The following is a 22,264-nucleotide window of genomic DNA, read 5'->3' on the forward strand; positions in this document are numbered from 1 at the left end:
GGGTTGCTCGAAAGCTGGATAACGCTAAACCCAAGGTTAAAAGTTAACCGAAGTATCACTTTTTGTGTAAAAATGTTTTTCACTGCTTATGTTCTGTGTAGCCAGGAGCCATAATCGGGGACGGAGATCGTAAGTCTTGGGATCCGCGCGCACCTATGATATGGGACAATTTTTCTATTTTTAGAACAAATTGCGCCATCCTGACGTCATATATCCGCGCGGATCCACGCACATGTCGGGGGCTCTCGCGTGGATGTTGTCACGTTGCGTGATCAAATGGTGAGAGTTGAGAGACCTTGAGGGATTATCTTGCGTATTTTTCACAGCGATGGCAGGGAATAAGGCAGGGAATACGAACCAGGGCGCCTATATGTAGTTTTATGCTCTGAGCTAACGGAAAAGGTGGGTTTTTCAGGGTCGAAAACAAGACTTCAATCTCGCGCTGGGAATGAATAATAAGATCTGGTCGCGCTAGTTGTAAGCTTACGCTTATGTTTTTGCGTTTGTTCTGACTTAAGAATATAGTAAGAAAACTCTCTACTCTGGTATCGAGTTAATTTGTGAGTTTCTCAGACAATGGTTAATCATAACCAAAACCTGTTTTGATAGTTTCTTATCGTTTCTGCTTGTTTGGTGAGCTTGCAAAAGTTTTTGAAAGGAAAGTCTTACGCATACAATTAGCTCATTTGCATAGTGCAGCTCGTGCACTTTCAAGTCCGAGTCGGTGTTTTCAATTGTCAACAAATCTTGACAAAGATTTCTTTCGTTATCTTTTGTGCTGAGATGCTGCAACAAATTTCACGAACGCAAAAAATGCTACTAACATCATGCGGATTTCTTCAACATAAGCATAGTGAAGTTTTACACTGCGAAAATGAAAATAAACAACTGAGGAGTTTTGATAACTCGATCAACAAAATCGAAATCGTTATTCGAAGTTGATTAAAGAAAGCGTCAACGTAACTTTGCTGATTATTTCTGCTTTATTCACATATTTTCAGCTTAGCTTTTAATATGTTCTCAAACATTTATCAATCTTAAACATATTTAAAAACCATAGAATTATTGTTTGAGTTCGGTCTACGTTTTCACACGAAAGTGCGGCGCAAATACAATTTGTCATGTTTACTGACTGTACAAAACAAGCATCGGCGGGCGCTCATTCATCGACAACAGAGAATTTGGTGGATTTTTACACGAATAGAACTGAGCAGTATCTACGGACGTAAAGTTATTAGGCCTTGATGAAACAGCAAGCGTTGCTTACAATTCAGGCGAAACTCAAACTGACCAAACTAGCAATTATTTTGTTTTACTTTTCAGTCGCGATAGACTGGCAAATTGCTCGCAAGCGTGTGACAAGAGGAGCTAGGAAACTATGAAGTCCTAAAGCTCTGCTATATATAAATATATCCAGCTAGTTTTTTGCTGTGTCATGGAAAAGCTGTTAATCTTCAACATATGTGAAATTTAAAGTGGAGTAATGTACAGCTCATGTAAAAGAAGCATCCGTCGGAACACAACTTGGTCAGCTATATATATAAGCTTGAAGCGGAACATACCTAAATTCGACACTGTCTTACTTCACTCCAAATGGAGCAGCTTACGACGATAGTAAAGAAAATAGTAAAGAAAAATTCCAACAGAGTAAACGCGTTGAGTTGTGGGCCAAAAACATGAGAAATTTCGGAATTTCGGACGTCATTTCCCCCGCGCGACATCCGCAAAAATCCTCGCAGCATGCACGCGCGTGTGCCGCAGGCGGTGGCGCAATTTGTTCTAAAAATAGAATTATTGTCCCATATCATGGGGACAACCCCAATACTAGAAATGGCGCGCGCTTACGGTCTCCGTCCCCGATTATGGCTCCTGGTGTAGCTTAAGATTACGCAAGCTCAAAACTAAAGGACAACCAATATAAACAGAAAACCTCATCGAAAAGTTACAAAACTAAAATCAAAATTCTCGATAATCCGGGGTTAGCTTAATCGGGCTTTGAACAACCTGGCCTAGAAGTTGCTTTTAAAAGTTCTAATTTTGAGTTGTTGTTTTTTTTTAAATCATTTTCTTACTGGATTATCTCTAACTCTTCAGTATTTTCTTGCTTCGTTAAAGTATTCAAGGTTCCTACGATTTTTAGGCAATTTTTGTACTGCAAAAAGATGACTAAATATTGTACATCAACACATAGCTCTTTAATCTGAACAGTTTTGGTGAATCCTTGCAGAGTCCACTTGCAAAGGACTAATTTATTCTTTTTGCTTTTTGGCAGAACTGTTTTCTGCAAAAACTATACTCGTAGCAAAGACACACCTTACTAACCTTGCACGTTTTTTTACCATTGAACTCGGCAGCTGATCTCAGAGTTTCAATTCCATTCCCCCCGTGCACATTTTGTGCAGTGTCACTTGATCACGTGTTGCCTGTGTGCATGACAAGCAGGTGATACTTCCTGTGCTTTCGTCATTCACGGTTGCCAAGTATTGCTCTGAGGGAAGGCTGCGAACTAAACCGGTAAAACGGGTTAGAATAGACTGTTGACAACATTGATGGAGAAAGACGCATTAGAGGGTATTCCACTTAAACCATGCCTTGCGTGATGCGCAGAACGTGTGAGCACTAACAAAAGTAGGCACCGTCCTTAAAAGGAACTACGTCACGGTTGGCGTATTTTGAAAAGTTTAGCCTAAATGTTTCAAATTCGTCGTTTGTAATCCGTGTTAATCTTCCTCATCCTTAACCATCCTTGTTCCTTTATGACTTATTATTATCTCTTTGGTGCTTTTCTATCTTTGTTATCTATTATTTTCAGGGTTTTTTCAATTTAAAGGTTATTTTATTTTGGCCAAAATAACTCAAAATACCGCGACTGAGCTCCTTCAATTAACAAAGTAACTAACCAATATTATAAAGCTTGGTGGAAAGAAGGATAGAGTGACTGGATTTCACAAATTCAAAAAGCGTTCGCAAAGTTGCATCTGCAGAACTCAACGTTAAAATTTGTTCGGCATCGAAAATAATTTCAAGCACTTGTACAGCAACAAAAATTAGTTTCATAGAGTACTGTTACTTACCATTCAAGTATCCATTTCCTCGGTCCAGGTCATATCCCGCACTCACAAGACACGAACCCGCGGTCGCCATGGCACCTGTTGATCCAAACTGTGCCACGTGATTACGAATCTTTCGAAGTTTACCTGCCAAGAAAAAAGTATAAAAATAATCTGTATGTCGTACTGTAGGGAACACAGGTTAACAACACGGCAGCAATTAACTTACGATATCGTTAATACTAGTTTACATTGACATACAAGCGGCATCATGTTCATCGCTGTACCTGAATTCAAGTCCATTGCCTTGATGTTAACCCCATCATCTCCCCAGTAAACTGTTTCTTCTGTTGTTGTTAAGCAACGCACGCGTCTTGGCTTGACAGTCACGCCGGCGTCAGTTTGGTCCACAGGAGCCTGGTCCGAGCTCATCACAGGCTTAAGAGAATTGTCCCGGATGTCCCAGACTTTCACCACCCCTGTGGCCGAGCCACTGATCACACCATCAATGGTACCGTAGTTTTTGCCAATCCATTGCCGAAGCAATCGGCCACACTGGGCAAGATGTTATTGTGATAGCCGTGGTTAACACCGATTACCGCAAAAATTTTTTGCGGTAATCTTGCTGAATATTAAAATATTCAGCAAGAGAAACCAGTCTTTTACGCTCCCAAAAATTAGTTCCCGCAAAATACAAAAAAATCATCGATCCGCAAAATTAAACTGCCGCAAAAATTTCGTGCCACACGGTATGTAACCATGCGCCGTCCTAAACGCTATGTCTTTCTCTCTTATGACGAGAAAGACGAAAATGCCGATTACCACCTTAAATGCACAAACATCATTAAGGGAATTAAGGAAAAAAAACAAAAACTTAGTGAGAAGTAGGTGGACAAAACCAGGAGCCATCACAAAACCGATCAAAATGACAACCAACAACGGGTCCTGTTCAACGTTTTCAACTACACTTTCTCGTCTATCTGTTCTACATCGACTGCAAGGGGGTACGTGTTGGGCCGGGTACCAGCTCTCGCAGGATTTCACATGAATGGCCTGATACGCTTTGAGAGGACAATAGAACAAGCAACAGAAACAAGGCCCCTAGCCCCAAAACAATACCAACTGCTAACAAGCAAACCAAGTACAAGTTTACGAGGGCTGCTACACTTGTGTTTGTGTTTGCTGCCAGAAAAAAAAAACATTTCACAGGCTTAAAATCCGGGCTTAAAATTATAGTCTCATCATTCTCTTGACGTCACCAATCACCCGAAACTAACAAAAACTATCGTGTACCAAAGACCTCTAGTAACTCCTTTTCTCTTTAGAATTCTTATTTCCAAATGCTAGTACATTTAGAATTGCTAGTACGCGAGTTTTCATTTAAATAAGTATTGCATTTTTATTAAACATAACTACAACTCTTTGTCCGGCTATCTTTAAAACGAGGAACCGGGAACGGAGAATGAGAATGGGGAACGGGGAACGGGGAACGGGGAGTCTTTAAAAGCGGGAATCTTTAAAATGGGGAATCTTTAAAAGCGGGAATCTATAAAATGGGGAATCTATAAAAGCGGGAATATTTAGAATGGGGAATCTTTAAAACGGGGAATCTTTAAAACGGGGAATCTTTAAAAGTGGGAATCTTTAAAAGGGGAATCTTGAAAACGGGTAATCTTGAAAATAGGGAATCTTTAAAAGCGGGGAATCTTTTAAATGGGGAATCTCTTCTAAGTGGGAACTTTAAAAGCGGATGATTTCTTGTCAACCACTGTTTTGACTTTCCGTCCTTGTTCCTGGTTTTTGTGATAAAAACGGCTCCAAACGACCCTTTCCCTATCACATCTTGTTCGCCGAGATCATTCCACTTAAACTGTGGAAGACCTTCACAGCGACCGATTCTTTCTTCTTTAAAGTGAATACAATGGGCACTTTGAAATTGTCTTCACATGACTGCATGACGTAAAAGAGGTATCATGAAGCACACAATGACGGATTATACGCGAAATTCGCCGCCACATCATTCGGGCATCGAGCATCGAATTACTTTATTGCTGGTTTTCAGTGTCACGCCGTTCAAAATAAATCAAAATAAAAATCACAACAGTTCAAATGACAAAGTCCAGAATCTTGAAGAGAAAGAAGGTAAATATGCAAAGACTTTCGCCAAGAATCAGGTCACAGCAATGTTTCTTACGCGAGATATGCGGAGACATTTTTTACCCAAATATTCGTTTTGTCAGGGTAAAGACAATACGCATGTTCATTGACGACAAGTACACGGTTAAAACAACAAATTAATTTTCGATGAGGTAATTAGCGTTGCCAAATATCGTTAAAGATAATAAGGTGTCGATTTCAGAGAGAGAAACTTGTACTTTGCGGCTTTCCTTTGCTGTTTGGAGGATCAGCGGAGTGCTTTTAGTTTCAGCTTTTAAACGAAGATCTGGGGGTGGGTTTTGGTTTATACAGTGTCGGATAAATTTGCGCTCACGGGCAAACGCATAATAACATATCTTCGATACATACAATTTTAGATAGACAAGCGGGTCGCACACGCGATATGACAAGTATATGGTGAAAACAACAAATTAATTTCCGGTGAGGTAATTAGCTTTGCCAAATATCTTTAAGGTTACTTCAAACCTTCGCGGGGCTACATTGGTCGATATATTTTTGGTCAAGAAAATTAAAGTCCGCGAAGCTCAAGTTTACATACTGTGAACGCTAAGGGTTCGGTTATTTCATTGGCTAGCGGCTTGTCAAGTTGACACATTCCTCTGTGAAGGCGTGGTATGTTTATAAATCTTTAGAAGGCGAAAACTCGCACTCGTTTTTCGAGAGAATCCCTTCCCTTTAAATGAATTAATAGGGTATGCAGATTTGACGGTTGTCCATGAAATTTGGTCAGAGCATTCACTGATAGATATGAAGCAAAAGCGTGTCGGCGAATTGCCTTATTTTAAATACTTTCCTCGTGGCAGCCTTTAATACAACAGGTTACGCTAATTTTTCGATAGTCGAACTTGACAGATCTATAAAAAGATAACCAATAGAAATAAAAGAAAATGCTGACACGTTTTTGGAGATTGAGGCTTTGTGATAAACACTGCACAGTTATTTTGCATGAACGATCGCATTTGATACCCGATTAATTCGCTGGAACGTCAGTCGGTCATTTTGGAGTTGACGGCCTCTGCCGCCTTTGGAAAGCAAAATCTAAAACAAAACATAATTTTATCGAATTCTACATTTTATAACCTTTCTGTTGATATAAAGTTTGTGGAGGTTTCCTTGAAAACAGCGCGCGTACGAATTTTTTTCTGGAGTACACCCGCGAAGGTTTGAAGTAACCTTCAAGATACAATTTTTAAACGTCATGGCTTCTGCATGCATTGCGTGCCGTTTATTATTCTGTGTGTTCTTTTCCTTTGTTGTTTCTGTAATATGCTTTGTTAGATATTTATTTTGGAGTGAACCTTGAAACTTCTTCACTTTCTTCTACACAGAAATTCGTTTTGCGGTTTTCTATTGCAGGAGTGTTTTTCTCTCGAGTCCTTAGTTTAACAAATAAATTTTGGATGTTAGCAGAAATTTATAAGAGTTTTAATAATTTGTTCTTATTGCCCGTTCACTCTAGAAGACGTCTTTATATACAAATCGTCTTTCCTAGGTTTGAAAAGATAAGATAAGATAAGAACTTTATTAACGTGTCGAAGTCGCTAGCATACAATGTATACTAATAAAACGCAACTGTTGGAATAATGAGTAAAATATTTTCGTTTCTTCTTTAGAACTGCTTGCGTTATTTTTGTCCGCGTGACCGAAGTCCTAACTGTAGCGCGAGCTACTGAATCACATAAGAACGTACGTCATATAGGTTTTTGAGAACTGAGTCTTCAACCAGGCACGAGCACAGTGGAATAAAATTCCTCACTGACCATATCGTTACACACCCTCTAAACCACCAGGGATCGACTCAAACTTGTACTGAATGGTCTGCACAGAGCTTGACTTCAATCAACAGATATATTGCTGAGGAAATTAAGTACGATTTTGTGTTGCTGACTCTGTCTTACTTTCTTTCAGATTCAGAAAACACTTCCTGACCATGAACCAGTCAGTAAGTCAATTAACAAACGAAGAACTAAACAGTGTAATGAACAAGTGGGAAAATGAGACTTTGGTTAAAATAGCTGACCAGGCTGAGGAACGAGGTCAAACCGAAGAACTAAATAGTTTAATGGACAAGATGGAAAATGAGACTTTGGTTCAAATAGCGACAAAATTATCGATTTAATGCACTAATTATCACGTTAGAATTCAATAACTTCGATCACTAGAACGTCCACGTTTCCATAGAGACATGGTGTGTCTTCCAAGAGCCCAAAACCTAGCATCTACTCATCTTCTTTACAATCCGATCGTCTTAGAAGTAGGGAAGCGGGAAGCAGGGATGGCGCGGTGATGAGCACGCTCACCTCCCTCCAATGTGACGCAGGTATCGATTCCGGCCTTGTGCCATATCTGAGTTGAGTTTGTTGTTGGTTCTCTCCTTGTTCCTACGGTTTTTCTCCGGGTTCTTCGGTTTTCCTCCCTCCACAACAACTAACATCTCCAAATTTCAATTAAACCAGGATAGAGGACCCGCATCAAAATCAGCTAAGACTGATATGGCTTTCTCTCTAAATATTGAAATTATTTCTGTCCAGACCTATGCGTCTTACCCGGTTACGGTAACTGTTAATCCCATCATGTGTAAATAGTTTGACAAGGTCCGGTTTAAAACCGGTACAAACCAGTTAAACCCTACAGAGCGAGGGACGAACATCTTAGACGTTGGCATGATGTGAGTATCACCATTGTGAGCTCGCAAACAAAAATAGACAAACAACAGTGTAAATAGCCAGCGTAGTTACAAGTTGAAAGTAACAACAATTTAAATAGAAGCTTTAATTTTCCCCGCCACACACTCAAATACGATTTTGACTCAGATATGTCTGTGAACTTTGTTTCAATACCGATCAGCAGATCGTTTGTTCAACCAAGCCAAGTCAAAGTTTTCCACCTGTTTATGCAGTTTTGGACGTTGAAACCACGGGACTGGATAGAAAAACAGACCGCATCGTACAAATAGGCGTTGTTAAAGTCGAAAACAATGTTTCTAAACCGTGAATGGCATATGTGAATCCTTGCAAACCGAGAGAGGAACAAATGAGAGCTTGCAAAGTGCACAAAATATTGCCGGAGTTTCTTCTAGGAAAGCCGAAGTTTGCCGACGTGGTATCGAAGTTGTGTGAGTTCTTGGAAAATGTTGAGTATGTTGTGTGCCATAACTGTGTCTTTGATAGGAGTATATTGATGGCTGAGTTTGACAGACTGCAAGATAACGAAGACAACAAAGCTCTTATGAGGAAGATCAAATGGGTCGACCTTCTTAAATTTGCGATCAAGTCATTCCCCGATCTCAACAGTTATAGATTATCGACACTATTAGAGAAGTTTTCGATTCGAATTAAAAAAGCGCGAAGCCTCCTTTATCTTTATCAGTCTTGTATTACGGCAGGGGATCAACAAGAGTGTGAAGTGCTTTCGTTGTTCGAACAGGGAGAGAAAGAAAACTTTGAAGAAAGGCAACATATGTGACTCGCTCGCAGCGCATTCACTCCTGAAGAAACTTCTGGAGAAAAACAGTTACTCCAATATTGCTGTCCTCGTTAATAATTTTCCACAGTGTTTAATTGATACGGAATTGTTTCTTGCTTTGGAAGTAATGTTGAAGGAAAGGAAAACGTCCGACGAAGAACGGACATTTTTTGCTGCGCGTGCGGAGAAATTTTATTGTACGATGCCGCCGCTGAGAGGAAAAAACGCTTCAATAATTGTCAGTGAGTAAAATAAAAAACAATTTTGCTTTCGGGAGCTGAGAAGGATGAAAGAGTTTGTCTTTTATACAGAGCTGCGTTATTGAACAAGGGCAGTGATTCACAGAAACGTAAAGCAGATTCACCTGCCTCAAGTGTCAGCCCTAAAGAGACAAAAACAGAGTAAAAAATTATTCTAGGATATGGCATTTCTCTCCAGCACGTTCCAATCGTGTATCAGGGTTATGCTTTTTTCTGGATCTGCCCCTGTTGTTAATGAAGAAGGGGAAAATATAGAGTATAAGATGTATGATTTAATGAATACAGCCCGCATTTTCATATTAATCTTGACGCATGATTTGTCTCAGCCATTTTAATACATTTCCGTCCGCCCTGTCACCTCTGAGTGACCAGAGAACAAGGCTGAAACTTTTTTTTTTTTTTTTTTTTTTCATGTATTCTGTTTCAACATCACTGTTTTTCCAAGAAAACGTAATGATCTTGTTAGGTTAGCAATTTTCGTCTACACAACGAAAAATAGTCATGAAATATATTATAAATAGTATATCTCGAAACCACTGCTCGGAGAATCAATAAAACAAAAATCATAAACTATATACAGCGTGCCTCGAAACCCTTCCTTAGAGGCGTGGATCAACTATCCAGGGGTGTCTGGAAAACCCGAATAGCGAATAGCGAATAGCGAATAGTCCCGAATAGTGCGAATAGTCTCGAATAGTGCGAATAGTGGCGAACAGTCGCGAAAAGTGGCGAATAGTGACGAATAGTCGTCAGTAGTCACCGCTTTAGAACTAATATCCAGCGTTAATTAATTATCCAACTAAGCAACATAATTTCCGTGAATTTATTACCTTTTCTTCTCCGGACTTAGGCTAGTAGGCTGTCCATCGCCGACATTACGAAAATAGAAAACACAATGATAACCTAATAAAGACGTATTTACGCTTTTGCAGCGGTTAAAACAGAATAAATCACGTTTAGAAACACCTTTCGTCCTGATAAGCGTCTGTGCTTTTTAGCCGGAAAATCCCATCCTAAGTTGCTACGAGGTTGACTGCGAGATACTGGGTACCCTATTTGCCACTATTTCCCAGTATTCGCCACTATTCGAGACTGTTCGCCACAATTCGCTACTATTCGCTACTGTTCGCTGTTCGCTATTCGCGACTATTCGCTATTCGCTATTCGGGTTTTCCAGACACCCACTATCCACGGCTTTTCCCTTGAGAGAGAGAAATCCATAAAAGGAAACATTCTTGGGGTCGCTTTAGTCGGGTTTCAACATTCATCTTAACGAGCTCAATTCTTCTTGGAATTTGAGATTCTAGGAATTTGACTTTCTTGGAAAACGTTGCGGCGATTTAGGTAATTTACGCCATCAAACAAAAACTCGTGACATATCTGATTTCAACCAGGGCAGCCAATCTTTCAACTGCCAACGAATGCAATACTTTGTTGTGGGAATTCTACGAATGCAGGGTCGATAATCTAGGAAAAACTAGCTCAGCTTTGCTCCAGAGAAGAATGCACATGCAATTAATTAAATACGTGTCTGATACAGGAATACTACTGTTGCTTTCTTGTTGCCGACGAAAAATTAGCATAAATGATAAATTTTGTTTGATTAAACATAACAGGTAATGTGCTGAATATGGCACCCACCCGACAACGGAGTCAGTTCACAACTCTTCTCAGCAAATAGTGACAATAGTAGAGGACAAAGGAATAATATATATATATATATATATATATATATATATATATATATATATATATGTCTGAATTTATGAAAACCGTGTTAAAGACTTTGCACCAAAATAGCGGGCATGTTTTTGGAAAATCGGTTAGAAAATGTACATAAATATGGCCATGTCGTACCGAGAGTGCTATCTACCTCGTGTAGTCATTAAGAGTCCATACCATGCCTATACAAGCCTTTGAAGTCGCTGCAAATGAGTCGAACGAGCCAAACAAAGCTAAATTAGAGCTTACATGGATCATCTGGTTCGCCGCGGCACTAATTTAGACAGGCTTAACCTCTGCGATTTCACCTAAATGACCTCACTATGTCTTTACTGTGGGTTAAATTAGCCAGTCACGCTAACAAGAGCATGGTAAGCAATGGAATTGGTTATTTACCTGTATATTTCAGCCAAAAAGTAGCCGTTACGTGACATTTCATCTCAATATCTAACCGGATTCGCAAAAACGTAGCCATAGAATTTGACTTGTCACTGATAATCTTGCAACAATTCTGTCCTAAAGCTAGCTTTCCACGAGGTTTATCGTAGCTCAAATAGCAGCAAATAACTCTCCTGTATGCCTTTTGAGGCCAGGAAGACTAAATTCACCGTCTTTTCGTTGAATCATGAATTATACAATTTAATTAAGAGTGCTTTTAACATGAAATTGGAGTCTAAATCAACACGAACGTACAGATATCAAAACCGCGGCGGAGAGCCAATCTATTGCTTTCTAAAGGCCTGCATCGTCCTAAATGGACTGAACAAGAGCTTCCTACATCGAGAATCGATTGAAATTCAAATAAACTAGGCCATAGTTAGCAGTAAGCGAACACTCAACGTGTTGTCGTTACGTCAATTATCGCCCGGAAGCCACGCAAATAAATTTCTTCCGCGCTAGCGAATCACAGACAGTTCTGATACTTAGCTAAGCCGAGAACGCCTAAAATTGATAAAACAAGCAAATTCTACTCACGATCAGCGCTTGAACTCATGTTCTTCTCTCTCCTCGTGGCCATGTTTTGCTCGCAAATAGCAATGTCCCGGATGTACTTCAATTTTGTCGAGCGCGGAATGGCACATCCAGATTTCAACAGATTTTTTTTCTAAGTCTTTAGCTACATCAAAGTTCAAAGCAAATGACGCCAACAGCAGCTAGAAATGTCTAGTCCATCGCACGTCTAAGCCCTAAATTGATGTGGCGAAAGATTTTTGCTGTCTAAAGCAAGCACAACATTATCGCCACAGGGCAAACGGCCTTCTGTTACGGGACTAAACGTGACCCGTACAGTTTACACATGTCCTCAGGCCCGCCTCAGGTACGATAATGGACGACGCTTACTAGCAAATCGTTAGACTTGGGCCTTCACTGGACTTAATGATGTCCTCGGGCAGACTTCCTTTAGACAGCAAATACAGAACGCTAATCGGTCGCTCCTTGTCAGAGTCACCGCGCGAACTGAATTCAGGCGAGTGTAGCCTGGGCTAAACTTAACGCAAATTGAAAAAGGGGGGGGGGGGGGAGGGTCGATAAATAATGAAAAAAATACCTAAATAAATGAAACATGCGGCAAGGAGTTCCTACATTTCATGCTAGGTAAGATTTACAAGCTGCTGTCATAGCGAAAGCAGAAAACAAAAACAAAGAAATGAAAGAAAAAAAAAAAAATCAAAAAACACCTGATTCAGTCTTTAACACCGTTTTCATAAATCCAGACATATATATATATATATATATATATATATATATATATATATATATATATATATATATATATATATATATATGTCTGGATTTATGAAAACGGTGTTAAAGACTGAATCAGGTGTTTTTTGATTTTTTTTTTTTTCTTTCATTTCTTTGTTTTTGTTTTCTGCTTTCGCTATGACAGCAGCTTGTAAATCTTACCTAGCATGAAATGTAGGAACTCCTTGCCGCATGTTTCATTTATTTAGGTATTTTTTTCATTATTTATCGACCCTCCCCCCCCCCCCCCCCCTTTTTCAATTTGCGTTAAGTTTAGCCCAGGCTACACTCGCCTGAATTCAGTTCGCGCGGTGACTCTGACAAGGAGCGACCGATTAGCGTTCTGTATTTGCTGTCTAAAGGAAGTCTGCCCGAGGACATCATTAAGTCCAGTGAAGGCCCAAGTCTAACGATTTGCTAGTAAGCGTCGTCCATTATCGTACCTGAGGCGGGCCTGAGGACATGTGTAAACTGTACGGGTCACGTTTAGTCCCGTAACAGAAGGCCGTTTGCCCTGTGGCGATAATGTTGTGCTTGCTTTAGACAGCAAAAATCTTTCGCCACATCAATTTAGGGCTTAGACGTGCGATGGACTAGACATTTCTAGCTGCTGTTGGCGTCATTTGCTTTGAACTTTGATGTAGCTAAAGACTTAGAAAAAAAATCTGTTGAAATCTGGATGTGCCATTCCGCGCTCGACAAAATTGAAGTACATCCGGGACATTGCTATTTGCGAGCAAAACATGGCCACGAGGAGAGAGAAGAACATGAGTTCAAGCGCTGATCGTGAGTAGAATTTGCTTGTTTTATCAATTTTAGGCGTTCTCGGCTTAGCTAAGTATCAGAACTGTCTGTGATTCGCTAGCGCGGAAGAAATTTATTTGCGTGGCTTCCGGGCGATAATTGACGTAACGACAACATGTTGAGTGTTCGCTTACTGCTAACTATGGCCTAGTTTGTCTGAAGTTCAATCGATTCTCGATGTAGGAAGCTCTTGTTCAGTCCATTTAGGACGATGCAGGCCTTTAGAAAGCGATAGATTAGCTCTCCGCCGCGGTTTTGATATCTGTACGTTCGTGTTGATTTAGACTCCAATTTCATGTTAAAAGCACTCTTAATTAAATTGTACAATTCATGATTCAACGAAAAGACGGTGAATTTAGTCTTCCTGGCTTCAAAAGGCATACAGGAGAGTTATTTGCTGTTATTTGAGCTACGATAAGCCTCGTGGAAAGCTAGCTCTAGGACAGAATTGTAGCAAGTTAGATTATCAGTGACAAGTCAAATTCTATGGCTATGTTTTTGCGAATCCGGTCAGATATTGAAATGAAATGTCACGTAACGGCTACTTTTTGGCTGAAATATAGAGGTAAATAACCGATTCCACTGCTTACCATGCTCTTGTTAGCGTGACTGGCTAATTTAACCCACAGTAAAGACATAGTGAGGTCATTTAGGTGAAATCGCAGAGGTTAAGCCTGTCTAAATTAGTGCCGCGGCGAACCAAATGATCAATTTAGCTCTAATTTAGTTTTGTTTGGCTCGTTCGACTCATTTTGCAGCGACTTTAAAGGCTTGTATAGGCATGGTATGGACTCTATTAAGAGTACACGAGGTAGATAGCACTCTCGGTGCGACATGGCCATATTTATGTACATTTTCTAACCGTTTTTTCAAAAACATGCCCGCTATTTTGGTGCAAAGTCTTTAACACGGTTTTCATAAATTCAGACATATATATATATATATATATATATATATATATATATATATATATATAATTGGACATTTTTTCACGCCAAACAGGCGAGAAAAACAAAAAATAGAAGTGGGGAAACCTGGCCAAGTTACATGTTTCTGAATAGATCATTTTGGTAGCCAGACATCTCAGAGCTTTCTGGTTTTGCATATTTAATTTAAGGGTGGAATGCCGAAAACAATAGCGTTCTTTCAGTCGTTCCCCTCCGTCGTCCTCCTCCCATCGCGCTTCGCCCTTATCGCTTTACCCCTTCCTGCTCCTTTTGACAGATGCCAAGCAGTCTAAGCTGCCCACGAAATAAGGACTGCATCTTGACTATTGTCGCCAAAAAGGCGGAGATCGGCCCTTCCTCAAACAGATTGTGGAAATGACAAATCGTTAATTGCTCTCGCACTAAAGACGACATCAAGCCAAGTGACATCAAGCCATCAGTTATACCGCCCACGTTGGAACATAAATAGACAGACGAGTGAACAAACCAGAAGAACTAATTTGCGAGAGCGTAAGAGAAGAAAAAGAAAAAACTGTACGACTATGTCGGGAAACTTGAACACAACGATAAATGGATCACAGCCATCAAGTTGCTACAAACCTACAGCAGAAAAAGTCGGAAAAACCTTTGCCTTCTGCCTGATTTTTCTTGTTTCGCTGGCTGGGAACACCGTCATCGGAATAATTGTCTACAAGGCGAAAGCCATGAGAAAACCCACCAATTTTTTAATCGTAAACATGGCCATGTCTGATCTGCTGTATGCGATATTTGTTATCCCTCGGGAGATACCAATGCTATATATAGATTCCTGGCTGATCGGTGGTCGTCTTGGCCAGGCCTTATGTAGGCTGGCAATCTTCTTAACAGATTTCTCTGGTTTTGTGTCTATTCAGAGTCTGGTTCTGATAGCAGTAGATCGATTTGGAGCCGTGGTATTTCCTCTCCGTTCCCCACTCATAAGTTCAAAGCTGTGCCCGGTCTTCATTCTCAGCGCTTGGGTCGTCGCGATGGTTGTAAGTTCCCCATATATCTTCGCCATAAAACTTTTGGAATATGCAGCAGGATTGGAATGTCGGATGCATTGGAACGAAGTCTTTTGAGAGGCCTTGTCTTTTGAAAATTACTTCGTGTCACTTTCGGTCGTATTCATTTTTATTCCGTTGGTATTGATAGCCATACTTTACATTATCATCTTTTTAAAGCTGAAGTCGCAGAAGATTCCAGGAGAGCAATCGGCCAACACTGAAGTTGAACAACGCCGTCAAAGGGAACGGAAGGTGTTAAAGATGTCCATTGCTATTGTGTTGGGGTTTGCAATTTGCTGGTTGCCCCTTATTATCACGTATTTACTCCTCTTCTTTGCATCGAATATCGTGATGTCCTGTAACTTCCAATATGTTTTTTTCTCTTGCTTTTTTAATGGCTTGCTCAAATTGTGCGATAAATCCTTGTATCTGTTTTATTTTCAGTAGCAATTATCGTGAAAGACTTGACTCCCTAGATAAATGTCTTTTGAACAGTGTTAGGCGATGTTACGTCTGTATAATCTCTCGGGAGGTTCAGTGGACCGACATCTTGTAAAAAACGTTAATTTTAAACTGCCTTCTATTTGATTCAATGAACACTATAATGGCTTAAAGAAACTTTGCAGATCGGTTTTAAACCTTTCTTTGGACAATGAGTAAGTCTTTGTCACTTTGTATTATTTCGTCGATCCCATTGTTATTGTCCTTCTTTTTGTTTGATTCAATGTTGATAAACTCCACAGAACGGATTCTAACCATCTTTGAAATTTTCTCTTGCAGCGTTGGTAAATTATTTCGTGAACTCTTTTGTAATGTTCTTAAAATAGGAAGCAATAGAGTGTGTGAAAACGCCAATACAGTATTGAATAGTAAAGCCAGATTCCCTTTCAAAATTCAATTCAGTTCAATTAAATTTATTAACACTGATTTCAGCTACCTAAAGTTCATTTTTTTTAGTAACAAAAATACAAAATCAAAAGAATAAAAGAAATGCAAAATTACATTAAATCAGGGAAAGTGTGTAGTGGCCAAAGGAGCAAACGGTCTCGAGTTCGCCAAATTATTGAGGATTATAGCGTACAATATAGGAACTGATGAAAATATTTTTGGCGCTCGTATTTGGCGACAAAGAATAAGCCGGTTATATCCTTAAAAAAAAAAAGAGAAAATTACTGAAGGGCATGAGTTTGATCTCAACTGTAATCACTTGACAAATTTTTAAGGCCAGTACTTTAAATTTTTTTGAGTCATACAGGTTTTGCTTGGAAGCATATCTGGTGTTATAGTTATGAAGTTATGAAGCTTCGAGACACGTAGGGATTAGATCAGCGAAAGCATTTATTTTGAGGGTGTTTTATTTTGTGCACAAGAGCGTAAATTGAAAAGCCATTCAATTTAAGCTTCTTTTTCATAACTTTCCACAAATTTTCAGTTAAAAAAATAATAATAATAACGCTCTTTCTCCTTCAGTCTTTTTTATCGCTTTCGTTCTCTTTGTTCGACTCAATAGTACTAAGAAACTACATAGGTGCAGCAAACTTAGAACAATCCGTCATAAAACAACCCAAACAACCCCCCTGAGCCTAAATCTTATGATAATCAGACTGAGAAGGCACATCAGGCTAATGTTTCCATACCGTAGCAGTCCCTTTCTTATGAGAACAACTTGCATATCCGATAATTAAAACTTTCTGGTTTTGCACTCTGCCGAGTTTGTTATATATTTGTGTCCCATCTGTTTCCAAAGTAGCTAGTAATGTGCAAGTCATTGTCTTTGTTTAATTAACAGGGCTTTGAAGAACATTTGACGAGCCTCCTGTATATTATTTTAGAGGCTTTACCTCTGAAGCTTTTCGAAGACCGATAATATTATTCCATGCCATATTCTAGTTCATTGGTTGACTGAGTGGCATGAGAATCCTGAACAGATAGCTTCTGTCAATCAATGGCAGCTTTCAATTAAGGGGTAGTGCCCGGATGTTTTCTTATCGTGCAGACGGGAACAACTTTGTTCTTCATACGATTCTCACCATGATATAGATACACTGGTTATAATACAAACACACCGTCGACCCTTAGAGCAAAAAAAAAAGAAAGAAAAATTCATGGACGGTTATCACTTTCGTCTCTTTCCTGTTTTCGTATTTTCCATCCTTTAAATATCACTTGTATTTTGCCATTTTTTCACGTCAAGTAGGCGCCAAAAACAATAAATAGGAGTGGGGAAACCCGGTGAGATGACGTTATTCTGATTACATAATTTTGGTAGCCAGACATTCCAAAGCTTTCTGTGTTTTACATATTTAATTTGAGAGTGGAATAACGAATACAATGGCGTCCTTGCAGGCGTTTCTCCTCCGATGTTAACCCATGGTTTTTGCCTCTCCTTCTCCTTAACGCCATTCATGTGGGCTAAGTTGCTCATGAAATAGGAACTCAACCCTTAATATTGCAAAAAGGGAGGATCTGCCCATCCTCAAACACACAGTGAAAATGTCAAATCTTTAATTGCTTTCGCATTAAACACGACATCAAGCCAGGTAACATCAAGCAAGCAATTATACCGCCTTCGGTGGAACATAAACAGACTGACGAGTGAACATACCAGAAGAACTAATTTCCAAAAGCATAAAAGCGGAAAAAGAAAAACCAATATGCCAGGAAATTTGAACACAACGATAAATGGATCACAGCCATCGAGCTGTTTCGGCATTTCTAAAGCAGAAAAAATTGGAAAAACATTTGCCTTCTGCCTGATTTTTCTTCTTTCGCTGGCTGGGAACACCGTCATCGGAATAATTGTCTACAAGGCGAAAGACATGAGAAAACCCATCAACTTTTTAATCGTAAACATGGCCATGTCTGATCTGCTGTATACGATATTTGTTATTCCTCGGGAGATACCAATGCTCTATATAGACTCCTGGCTGATCGGTGATCGTCTTGGCCAGGCCTTATGTAGGCTGGCAATCTTCTTAACAGATTTCTCTGGTTTTGTGTCTATTCAGAGTCTGGTTCTGATAGCAGTGGATCGATTTGGAGCTGTGGTATTTCCCCTCCGTTCCCCACTCATAAGTTCAAAGCTGTGCCCGGTCTTCATTCTCAGCGCTTGGGTCGTCGCGATGGCTGTAAGCTCCCCATATCTCTTCGCCATAAAACTTGTGGAATATCCAGGAGGATTGGAATGTCGGATGCACTGAAACGAAGTCTTTGGAGAGACCTCGTCTTTTAAAGATTACTTGGTGGCAAGTTTGGTCGTATTCATTTTTATCCCGTTAGTGTTGATAGCCATACTATACATTATCATCTATTTTAGCTCAAGTCGCAGAAGATTCCAGGCGAACAATCGGCCAATACTGAGGCCGAGCAACGCCAGCAAAGGGAACGAAATGTCTTAAAGATGGCCATTGCTATTGTTTTAGGGTTTGCAGTTTGCTTTTTGCCTTTCAGTATCATGTATTTACTCGTCTTCTTTGCATCAGATATCGTGATGTCCTGTGACTTCCAATATTTTGCTTCTTTTGCTTTTCTTATCCTTAGTGTAAATTGTGCCATAAATCCTTGTATCTGTTTTATTTTCAGTAGTGATTATCGTGAAGGACTTAAGACTCTCCTTAGATAAACGCGTTTCAACAGCGTATTAGCCCGATGATACTCCTGGTATTAGCTGATGATACTTCTGCACAGTCTGTCGCGAGGTTTAATGGACCGAAAACTTGTAAAAAACGTCAATTTAAAACTGCTGTGTATTTGATTCACTGTACACTATAATGGCTTAAAGAAACCCTATTTTGGGCATTGATTAAGTTGGTCACAAATTAAGAAGTGATTTTGCAGATCCCATTTTTAATTTCCTACGTTTATGGGAAGTTTTCTGTCGTCTGAAACCATGTAAATAACATTTGTTTCAGTGATATATGCAGTGTCTTTATTGATATAAGTATGTAATTTGAAAGACTTGTAAGTTTATTTCACCACGTAGTGTTACCGAAAAACATTTGAAGCTTTTCACCTTTTGCCAGACAGCTGTTCTGGGTAGGTGAAGAGAAAAAGGCTTTTAAGGTTGCTTAAACAGTTTCCGCAGTTAGATTTTGGTGGGTCGTTATAACCACTATTTACCACTTGATGCTACAATCATAGAATCAAAAACCTGCCCAATATCATTAATTAGTGAACACGTTGTTATAATTTTCGTGACACAATAGGTTACCATAGCAACAGTATGACCTGCTAAAAACAGCCTCAATTACAGCTTTAGGGGCCTATAATTCAAAAACGGCACGTTGAATTTTTTTTAATATATTATCAAATCGTAATTTTGGCCACGTTTTAGAAAAAAATTTTGTACATAGGTAGAACGCTTATTATTCTCGTTTAATCTCCTGAGTGTCCTGTGCATGCCAGCCAAAGTCTTCTGGATATTTTTCGTTCGTCATCTCAAAATATGTCATCCCATCAACTATTTCAACTAACTGATTGCCTAAATTTTAATGTCAGTGCTTTGCAGCAGGAAATACCTCAATATGATGTAATGAACCAGTTAATCTTTTGCAAGCCTGCCTGCTTTTGCTGACTTTCACAGATAACGTTAATGGTGAAGAAAAATTTATTCTTGATTTTAGTTTGCATGGTTTGGAATTTACCAAGACCGATCAATCTTTATAGCTATAAGCTGAAGTAAAAAGCTTCAAATATTCTCAAAATTGTCGAATACATTGACGATACAGCAGCGTCTCATTTTTTTTTTTTTTTTTAAATGAAGCACTTTATTAATACACCTAAAACACACGTACATTACACTTACATGCACTATTGAAGTTTTACAATGTTCAATAGCTTTTCTCATACATAAAAGAAAAAGAAAACGTGACAGCTAAGTAACTACACAGAACAAGAAAAAAATATACAAATACAAAAAAAGGGGGGGTCTATGCATTAGCTTTAAGTATTACAATTTTTTAACACTACATTATTGATATTAATTGAGAGCATTTTTGAGTTCACTACGTTAACCTTGTATTGTAATAACTCTGTTAATTAATCAACTTAATACCCCATAAGTGGTGTTTTTTAGATAAGCGATTTTACGTTTAAGCACATTTTTCTAGTTTCCATTGAACAATCAGTTTATTTACAAGTTCATCTACAGACAATTCTTTCTGAAGATATTTAGAAGCATAGATATATTGTTTGACCAGGATGATGAGCAAATCTAGCTTGCGTTTTAAAGTGTCTGACAGCACATCAGTCACGTGACATGTGTCATGAAAAGCAATTTGTTCTTTTGAAAGTATTATCTCAGTACTTTGAGAATGATTGAACCATGATATAATTTGTGAATAAAGTTTTACAGACTCCTTAAAATCAATAAACGTATGCTCTATTGAATCCGCGTTAAAGCAATATATACATTTATTGTCCTCGGCTAAATGATATAGTTTAAGTTCTTTCTTCGTTACAATTGTTCTATGTAAGAAACGAAAACAAAATTGGCGAAGTTTATTGTCCTTAGTGAGGCGATATATATCTTGAAAGCATCCAATCCAGTCACCAAGTTTTTCAGGAAATTTACTCTGCCACTTTTTTACACCAGTCGGGACAATAGGGGTATGATTATTAAACAATTGGTAATAATTTTTGCAGCGTGCTTCAGCCAGATTAATTAGAGTTTGATTTGAAAGAATGGATGGGGAGGTCGAAGAAAGATCAGCTGCATGTATAAAAGTTTGAGTTGCTCTCCTTTTCAACTCAGATGGAATGGCTGAAATTAGCTGAAAGTAATGCATATAATTTGTGGTGATGTTAAACTTGTTGCTGAACTCTTCATATGATAGAAACTTTCCCTTAGAATTTAGCACATCCTTTATCGTCACAATTCCGCGTTCAAACCACGATTTCCAAAATAGAGTTGAATTATCTATAATTATTGAATTGTTATTCCAAAGAATGAGTTCGCCATTTGGAAAGATGTTAGCTGTATTTTTGAGATCTTGAAAATATTGAAGAAGTTCTCGATAAAAGAGTGGCAGACCTGTTTTCAAAAGTTTTACATTATAATTACACTTAAGGAGAAATAATAAACCACCATAATTTCGAAAATAGTAATTAGGGATTACCTTCCATTTATCGTCAGACTCGCCTTGTAATCTACCAATCCAAGCCAAGCGTAATGATTTAACGACCATGTAAAAATTAACAAAATTAATTCCTCCTTCTGCTACTGGTTGATACATAACCATTCTTTTTATTTTGTCTTTCCTGTTTTTCCATAGAAAGGCGAACAGATTCTCTTGAACTGTCTTAATAACCAATTCTGGAACGGTCAGCATAGATGCTGCATACACTAGCTGTGATACACCTAAAGCTTTCACCAGTAAAGACTTGCCATATATTGTGAGGTCTCTTGAAAGCCATAAATTTAATTTTGTTTTCATTTTGTTGATCTTATCATAAAAATTTTTCTCAGTACATTTACTTTTGTTGTAGGATAAATGGACGCCAAGAACTTTAATGGGTTCTTTAGTTGTTTTAAAGTCAAGTACTTTCAAATTACTATCTTTCATAGAGCCGATCCACATAGCTTTAGTTTTCTTCTTATTTAATTTCAATCCAGAAATAATTCCAAAACAATCCAAGATCTGTAAATAGGGTTTGAGAGATTCAACATTTTTCGTTATTATAGTGGTGTCATCAGCAAATTGTGAGATTTTGATCACCTGGTCATCTGGGAGGTCAACGCCTCTGCAGCTTGGTTCTTGGCGTATCTTTATTGCTAGCAGTTCCACCGCAAGGATAAATAAGAGAGGACTTAGCGGGCAACCTTGACGAACTCCTCTTGATATATTGAAATAGTTGGTCAAAAATCCACCATTTATAACTGCGCTTTGTACACCATTATAAAAGATTGATATCCATCTTTTGACATTTGGGCCAAAATTGAAAACATTCAAGGCTTTAGCAATAAGATCCCATTCAAGGCTATCAAAAGCCTTCTCGAAGTCTATAAAAAGGAGAAGTCCCGAGGTCTTTCTAGCATTTAGATATTTATACCCTCCCTTAACAAAACC

The 22,264-nt window shown here is 38.8% G+C and overlaps 2 protein-coding genes and 2 pseudogenes across 3 annotated transcripts in view; 3 read left to right on the top strand and 1 right to left on the bottom strand.

Annotated features, from left to right (window-relative positions):
• LOC145493584 (uncharacterized) overlaps nt 1-3,959 on the bottom strand; it is a 4,416-nt pseudogene extending 457 nt beyond the window's left edge. The window contains exons 1-4 of the transcript XR_014050144.1: nt 3,873-3,959; nt 3,338-3,605; nt 3,075-3,197; nt 2,323-2,506 (exon numbers count right to left, since the gene is read on the bottom strand). The product of XR_014050144.1 is annotated as an uncharacterized LOC145493584 (transcript). The remainder of the gene's footprint in view (nt 1-2,322; nt 2,507-3,074; nt 3,198-3,337; nt 3,606-3,872) is intronic.
• A 3,454-nt stretch (nt 3,960-7,413) lies between these two features.
• On the top strand, nt 7,414-9,347 carry LOC145493585 (uncharacterized; annotated as a pseudogene).
• Nucleotides 9,348-14,267: 4,920 nt separating this feature from the next.
• Nucleotides 14,268-15,390, top strand: LOC145492812 (QRFP-like peptide receptor). Its single transcript, XM_081472192.1, has one exon. It carries the CDS (start codon nt 14,715-14,717, stop codon nt 15,270-15,272), a length of 558 nt encoding a protein of 185 aa, XP_081328318.1. The 5' UTR covers nt 14,268-14,714; the 3' UTR covers nt 15,273-15,390.
• A 2,461-nt stretch (nt 15,391-17,851) lies between these two features.
• LOC145493411 (QRFP-like peptide receptor) lies at nt 17,852-18,625 on the top strand. The gene has a single exon (XM_081472878.1). It carries the CDS (start codon nt 17,852-17,854, stop codon nt 18,395-18,397), a length of 546 nt encoding a protein of 181 aa, XP_081329004.1. The 3' UTR covers nt 18,398-18,625.
• Nucleotides 18,626-22,264: the final 3,639 nt, after the last annotated feature.

The sequence above is a fragment of the Orbicella franksi genome, chromosome 7 (genome assembly GCF_964199315.1).
Source record: "Orbicella franksi chromosome 7, jaOrbFran1.1, whole genome shotgun sequence".
Lineage (NCBI taxonomy): Eukaryota > Metazoa > Cnidaria > Anthozoa > Scleractinia > Merulinidae > Orbicella > Orbicella franksi.